Raw genomic sequence first — 8,438 nt, forward strand, 5'->3', positions numbered from 1 at the left:
GGATTCGCCATCATATGTTATGTTAACCAATCATATGTTCCGTTCTTCAATAAAATAAAAGTCATATTTCATCAGTAAATTCTATTCAGTTTTTCAAAAATAATGTGCGTATAATAATAATAAAGCTAAGAAAGAATTTCTCTGTTGATTACAGTGACAATAAGTAGGGCCTCCACCAATGGAATCGATAGATATGCATTACAAACTTTTCTAATTTATTGGTATGCAATGCTCTTGAAGCCGAATACACTTGAAACGTGTATCACAAACTATAGTGGATGTTGATTGGAAAAAATACTCAACACATGATTGATGCCTACTAATTCCTTTTATTCTTGGAATCCACTACGATATTTAGTGAAGTAGTACATAGTATACAATATATACATACATATGGTATATATATCTATATAAATAAGTAGAGTGCATTCCCTGTGTGTGGTGCGAAATTAAGGAAGAACAAATGCATACCTGGCCATAGGTTGGTTAGAGTATTGTATCAGAGATAGAAGAAACAAAAGGAACTGTGAAACCAAAATGAGAACCTCATTGTGTTGTAGCATTATTCTATTGAGTTTCGTCTTCATTTGGCTGAATAATGTAACAGTAACAGTGTTAGGATCTTCCTTCAGCGACCTCGACACGTTGTTGAAGCTCAAGGAAGCCATGAAAGGATCAAAAGCCAAACCCGACGCGCTTCAAGATTGGAAATTCTCAACCTCTATCTCCGCTCACTGTTCATTCTCCGGCGTCACCTGCGACCGCCAGAACCTCCGCGTGGTGGCTCTTAACGTCTCCTTTGTTCCCCTTTTCGGCAGCATTCCGCCGGAGATAGGCCTCTTGGACAAGCTCGAGAGCCTTACCCTCTCATCGGACAATCTCACCAAGGAGCTTCCCATGGAGCTCGCCAATCTCACCTCCCTCAAGCTCCTCAACATCTCGCACAACCTTTTCTCTGGTCGCTTCCCCGGCGATATCACCGTGGCCATGACAGAACTCGAAACGCTGGACATCTACGACAACAGTTTCAACGGAGCCTTACCAGAGGAGTTCGTGAGACTGGAGAAGCTCCGGTGCCTCAACCTCTCTGGAAACTATTTCTCCGGCGAGATTCCTGAGAGTTACTCTGAGTTCGAAAGCTTGGAGATTCTGAACCTCGCCACAAACAGCTTAACCGGCAAGATTCCAAGAAGTTTGGTGAAATTGAAGAAGCTGAAAAGACTATCCCTCGGGTATGAGAATTCCTACTCAGATGTAGTACCTACAGAATTCGGTTCGTTCGAGTCGTTGCAACTGCTTGATTTGTCCAGCTGTAACTTGAGCGGTGAGATTCCTCCCACGCTCGGCGCGTTAACTCACTTGCACAGTCTCTTCCTTCAAATGAACAACCTTACCGGAACCATTCCTTCACAACTCTCCACTATGATAAGCCTCAAGTCGTTGGATCTCTCCTACAACGAGTTAACGGGCGAGTTTCCGTTGACATTCTCCAAGCTCACCAATCTCACGCTAATCAATTTCTTCCATAACAAACTCCGAGGCAACATCCCTTCCTTCGTTGGGGACCTCCCGAACCTGGAGACGTTTCAGGTTTGGGGTAACAACTTCTCCAACGTGCTTCCACCCAACCTTGGCCACAACGCCAGATTCTTATACTTCGACGTCACTAATAACCACTTCACTGGAGAGCTCCCTAGGGACCTGTGCAAATCCGGCAGGTTGAGAACGTTCTTAGCCACCGGTAACTTCTTCTACGGCACCATTCCTGAAGGAATAGGAGGTTGCGTTTCGTTGGAGAAGATAAGAATTAGTGATAACTTCCTCCAAGGCCAGGTTCCTCCTGGGATCTTTAAATTGCCAGCTGTCCAGATCATCGAGATGGCGAATAACCGTTTTAACGGAAATCTTCCTTCTGATATTTCCGGGGATTCCCTCAGCATCCTAACCCTCTCCACTAACAACTTCGCCGGCAGGATCCCGCTGGAGCTCAAGAATCTCCAGAAACTGCAGACGCTTGCGCTCGACGCGAACCAGTTCGTTGGAGAGATTCCAGGGGAGGTTTTTGACTTGCCGGCGTTGATCAAGGTCAACTTGAGCGGCAACAACCTCACCGGTGAGATTCCGGAGTCGGTGATTCGCTGTGGTTCTCTGACGGCGGTTGATTTTAGCCGGAACATGCTCACCGGAGAAATTCCCAAGGGGATAAAAAGCCTCAGAGTTCTAAGCATCTTGAACCTCTCGGGAAACCACATCACCGGAACTGTCCCCGACGAGATTCGCTTCATGACGAGCCTCAACACGCTGGATCTCTCCAACAACAACTTCATTGGAAGAGTCCCCACGGGTGGCCAGTTCGTGGCCTTCAACGACAAGTCGTTTGCAGGGAACCCTAACCTCTGCTCCCCGCACCAGCCGTATTGTCCTTCCTCCGTCAACACTGCCTCTGGAAAAAGCCACAATCCTCTGAGTTCAAAATCAACTAAGGTAGTTATAATCGTGATCGCGATCTCCACGGCGGTGCTCCTGGCTATGGTGACGGTATACATTATGAGGAAGAGGAAGCACCAGAAAGAAATGTCGTGGAAGCTGACGGCGTTCCAGTCAACGCTGAAAATGAAGGCAGAGGAGGTGGTGGAATGCTTGAAGGAAGAGAACATCATTGGAAAAGGAGGAGCAGGAATCGTGTACCGCGGGACAACGCCGAAGGGAACGGAGGTAGCAATCAAGAGACTTGTGGGGCAAGGAAGTGGAAGAAACGATTACGGTTTCAAGGCGGAGATAGAGACGTTAGGGAAGATAAGGCACAGGAACATAATGAGGCTCTTGGGGTATGTGTCAAATAAGGACACGAACCTGTTGCTGTATGAGTACATGCCAAATGGAAGCTTGGGGGAGTGGCTGCATGGTGCGAAGGGAGGGCACCTCACGTGGGAAATGAGGTACCGCATTGCGGTGGAGGCTGCCAAGGGGCTCTGCTACTTGCACCATGATTGCTCCCCCTTGATCATTCACAGGGATGTTAAGTCCAATAATATCTTGCTTGATGAGAACTTTGAGGCACACGTGGCTGATTTTGGGCTCGCCAAGTTCTTGCAGGACCCTGGAGCGTCTCAGTCCATGTCCTCCATTGCTGGCTCCTACGGCTACATTGCTCCAGGTTCCTTATTTTCCTTCTTTTCTTTTCTTTTTGCCAATTACACTACTTTGTGATATTTTTCTCATCATTATGATTTTCAATTGCCGCCACAATATTGTTCGTGTGCCATTATATTGTACATATTGCAAAAATAATAATAATGTGAAGGTAGATGATTGAGAATCATTAGATTATACTTAGTCAAATCTATTTAAATTAGCTCACAATTTTAACTATTAATTTCATATGTATACATGAGTATTCAACTAATTGCAATCACTTATATAATTTGAACTATTAAAAGTAGTTGTCTCATTTAGATAAATTAACTATGATCATTGAACTTAGACAATTATTTTTTTATTTTTTGCACATTATTAAAATTAATCATTAAAATTAATTATTATGTATTTTTATATATATATTTATAAATAAATATATAATGATTGATTTTAATATATAAATAATATTTTAATTTTTAAAATTTAGTATTTATTGTTTAGAGTGGACAAGGTGTTGCTAAGTGTTGGCAAAACAAAGAATTTTTGGTGCAAATAATTGTAGAGTATCAAATCATTTCAAAGATCAGACGTTAACATGCATAGATTTTTAGGATGCGGGTGGTTAGGTTATATTTTGATCCTTGGGTTAATATGACTAAATTTGATTTGATTATAAGGATTCCAAACAGCACCACTAATATAGAGAGGCATTATTTGCTATTAATGGAATGGGTATGTCTTAGACAGTGACTTGTTTCTTGTATTCTTATGGAAGTGTGTGTATGTTTTGAATGGATGAACAGAGTACGCTTACACGCTGAAAGTGGACGAGAAGAGCGACGTATACAGCTTTGGAGTAGTGCTGTTGGAGCTGATCGTAGGAAGGAAGCCAGTGGGTGAGTTCGGAGATGGTGTTGACATCGTTGGATGGGTCAACAAGACCATGTCGGAGCTGTCTCAGCCGTCTGATGCGGCTTCCGTGCTGGCAGTGGTGGACCCCAGGCTCAATGGGTATCCATTGGGCAGCGTCATCCACATGTTCAACATAGCTATGATGTGTGTTAGAGAAATTGGCCATGCTAGGCCTACCATGAGGGAAGTTGTTCATATGCTCACTAATCCACCTCAATCTACTACCCATCATAACCTAATTAATCTCTAGCTCATTAACCTTCTTAATTTCCCCTTTGTAAATAAATTAACACAGATGAAACTGTGCAAAATATAATAACCTTCATCTATATGCGTAGACGTGTACTAATACCAAATGTAAAATAGGTTTGAATTTTGGGTTGATGTTATTTGTCAAGTGGAGGGGTTTTTCCTGATTGTGTTATTATCAGAAGTTTTGTAGAAAAGATAATATATGTTGTTACATAATTATCATTTGTCATTAATTTTGTTTCTGATTTTCATGTCACGAACTACGTACAACGTACGGGAAGCTCTTAACATGCATGTATCAAATTATGTAAAATACTTACTAAATATGCATTTTTGGTTACAGTATTGTGTCTAAAAAGACAAAAGATGCTGAATTCGAATATGTAAGTGTGAAGCGTAAAGTAAATAAGTAATGTATCAATCTTGTGCAGCAATACTCATATCAACCAGCAATAACTTTTCACGATAGAAGATTCGAGGTTACTCATCAATCACCGACTTTGCAAAACTTTAGACTATAAAATTTACTGTGAATTTAACTCGGAATAAGCGAAAATGAAACATTCTGACATTCTTCAAATGGTTGTGATTAGCCTATAAAACGAAAGTAATGTAGTCCCATATTCATCGAGGGAACAATAAAGTTATGCTTAGAGAATTAGAACTGTCCGCCACTTGAAAGGGAATGAAAACATGAAAAGGACCAATTATAATGGGAACTTACAATCTTAGTTAGAAATGGTAGGTATTATCATCTAGGTATAGGTGAAGGCATAGAGGAAACAAGAAAATCTGACGTCAAAATAAAAATATTTAAGACACACCATAGCAAACATTCAAATATATGGCTTTTGTTATGCTTTGTGGCTTTGTGCAGTTGTTTTCTATTGTTCTGTTTCAGGTTTTTTTACCAAGTTATTGTTTGGTCTTTCTATTCCCTTTTGAAAAAGCTTGTAATATAAAAAGGGAACAATTTTGATATATTTTTTTGGACATATAAACGCTTTTTTTGTAGATATAATATATGATAGAGTTTAATAACGTTGTTTGATCTATGTAGCCGATCTCATCTAATTGGACAAGACTTTGTTGTTGTTGTATTAAAGTATTGATATATTTAATCTAATGAATGTATTAAAGTTTGTTTATAATTTTTTAAAATTAGTAATCTTAGTAATGAAATTGGTGATATTTTTAATCCCCACAAGTATAAAAATATTATCTTAAAATTTTATAAGATAGATTAATCTCAAGAACTAATTTACCGTTGACTAATGAATTATTGTATATTAAAAGAGTCTTGAATATTAAGAAACTGAAGAACAAAGTTGTTCATACCCTGGCCCAACGCTGGGACCCAGGGTCCGAGTGTTAAGGCCCAACCCAAAGGGTTGAGCCTCACCCAGCGTCAAATCAACCGCTACAAAGTCGGTTCGCGCCACGACTTGCTCTAAGGAAGTCAGGAACGAGGATTAGCTGGCAGATAAACACTCATTTGAATGAGTAACTGCCCCTAGAATCTCTCTAACCACTCCCACGAGCCATATCTTAACTTCCCTAAGATAAAGGGATGGTTAACACCCTAGAAAAGTGGCACTACTCCAACGTTGGTTATTGGTTCACCACTATAAATACACTGACACTCCTCAGGTATCTCGAAGTTCCAATACTCTCTAAACCTGCTTAACCCCATGCTGACTTAGGCATCGGAGTGTCTTTGCAGGTACCACCCCCCATTCTTCCACACACACAAGTCGGACGGAGGGCACCGAGTTACAAGATCCACTCGAAAGCTTCCTCCTTCATACGTTTGGGACAACCAACGCCATCCAGCCCATTAATCTCCGGTTACCCATCGTAACATTGGAGCCGTTGCCGGGGACCCGAGAGATCAACCAGAGATGGCGGACAGATCCCCTGAAGAGGGTCATATAGAGACAGATTCTGAACAAGAGAATCTGAACACCGGAAACAATGAGGCAGACCTGACCCTTCACCAGGAAGCCAATGACCAACACAGGGAAGGCACCTCCGGAATAAAAAACCCGAAGGTAAATTCTTCGGAAGGGCGCGAATCAGAGAAAGATGGACCATCCCATGCAACTGAGCTCATGTGATTAGTCCATAGTCGCCTCGAGCAGCTAGAACAGGAACGGGAGCGACAAAAGGAAACTGAAAAGAACCTAAAAGAGGAGATGGAGCGACGAAAAGAGTTAGAAAGAAAACTCTTAAAGTTAGAATCCTCCCTCAAAGGTCAGAACTCCCGCGACGGTAGAGAAGAGTCGCCCCTAGGGGGGAAGATCCTTTTAGTGAAGACATAATGAGGGCAAAAGTTCCGAGAAACTTTAGAAGCCCCGATATGGACCTCTACAACGGAACTACTGATCCGAAGCATCATCTGAGCAATTTTAAAAGTCGGATGTATCTGGCTGATGCTTCTGATGCTACGCGATGCAAAGCTTTCCCGACAACCTTGTCAAAAGCGGCGATGAAGTGGTTCGACAGCCTCCCCCCGAGGTCGGTTACCAATTTTGAGGACCTCTCAAGGAAGTTCTTGATGAGGTTCTCTATCCAAAAAGACAAAGTAAAACATGCACCAAGCCTCCTGGGAATAAAGCAGGAGGTCGGAGAATCCTTACGAGCCTACATGGAAAGGTTCAACAAAGCATGTTTAGAGATTCAAGACCTGCCCACAGAGGCAGTCATAATGGGGTTAGTCAATGGGTTTAGAGAAGGTCCCTTCAGTCCATATCCAAAAGACACCCCATCTCTCTAAGTGATGTACAGGAAAGAGCTGAAAAGTACATCAACATGGAGGAAAATGCTAAGTTGAGAGACTTGAGCTGGCGACCTGGGCACCCTCCCTCAACAAAAGAGAGGGAGAGGGAAACCAAAAAGAAGGAAGAACTCGGTCTCGATAGACCAAGAAAATATCACTCTTATACTCCTCTAAAAGTCTCCATAGTGGACGTGTACAGAGAGATTTGTAATACGGAAAGGCTGCCACCCCCCAGACCCATTAAAAATAAAAAAGGGGGGAACCGCAACGACTACTGTGAGTACCATAAGATATATGGTCACTCCACAAACGACTGCTACGACCTTAAAAATGTGATAGAAAAGCTAGCTAGGGAAGGCCGGCTCGACAGATATCTCATAGAAAGGTCGGATAGTCATGGGAAGAGAAAGCGAGAGGATACGGATAGAAGAGACCCACCACCACAAACTCCGGAGAGACATATCCACATGATCTCAGGAGGGTTCGCGGGAGGGGGGGAATCACCAAATCCTCTCGCAAAAGGCATCTCAAGAGAGTCTACCAGGTCGGGGGAGAGTCATCCGACCTCCCCACCATTTCATTCACAAAAGAAGATGGGCAAGGAATAATCCCTGGACACGATGATCCAGTGGTAATAACTATGATCCTAGCAAATGCTCACCTCCACAGAACCCTAGTAGACCAAGGAAGCTCAGCGGACATCCTTTTTAAGCCCGCTTTCGACAAACTAGGGTTGGATGAGAAAGAATTAAGAGTTTACCCCGACACCTTATACGGACTAGGCGACACGCCAATAAAGCCACTAGGATTTTTTTTCCTCCACACCACTTTTGGAAAAGGGGAAAAATCAAAAACTCTGAGCATAGACTTCATAGTCATCGATGTAGGGTCAGCATATAATGCTTTAATTGGCAGAGCTACCCTTAATTGACTCGGAGCGGTGGTATCCACTCCTCACCTTTGTATGAAATTCCCGACTTCAGCGGGGATAGCAACGGTAAGAGGAGATCAGAAATTGGCAAGGAAATGCTACAATGAAAGCCTAAACATGAGAGGAAAAAGCCGAGAAGTTCACACAGTAGAGCTCGGAGGCGCAAGGGCTAGAGAGGAGCTGCGTCTACAACCGGGAGGAAAAACCGAGGAGATACAGGTCGGCGAAGAGGAGGGAAAAAATACTCACATAGGGGCCAACCTAGGGGAAACCCTAAAATAAGGGTTGACTAAGCTCCTAAGAGACAACTCCGATCTCTTCGCCTGGAAGGCCTCCGACATGCCTGGGATAGACCCCGAGCTCATGTCCCATAAGCTCTCGGTTTACCCGGGGTCCCGACCTGTACAACAAAGAAGACGCAAGCTC

At 42.9% G+C, this 8,438-nt stretch overlaps 1 protein-coding gene across 1 annotated transcript; it reads left to right on the forward strand.

Annotated features, from left to right (window-relative positions):
• LOC107628859 (receptor protein kinase CLAVATA1) lies at nt 266-4,544 on the forward strand. Its single transcript, XM_016331475.2, has 2 exons — nt 266-3,157; nt 3,942-4,544. The coding sequence occupies exons 1-2, from the start codon at nt 538-540 to the stop codon at nt 4,298-4,300; spliced, it is 2,979 nt and encodes a 992-aa protein (XP_016186961.1). The 5' UTR covers nt 266-537; the 3' UTR covers nt 4,301-4,544.

The sequence above is a fragment of the Arachis ipaensis genome, chromosome B03 (genome assembly GCF_000816755.2).
Source record: "Arachis ipaensis cultivar K30076 chromosome B03, Araip1.1, whole genome shotgun sequence".
Taxonomy (NCBI): domain Eukaryota; kingdom Viridiplantae; phylum Streptophyta; class Magnoliopsida; order Fabales; family Fabaceae; genus Arachis; species Arachis ipaensis.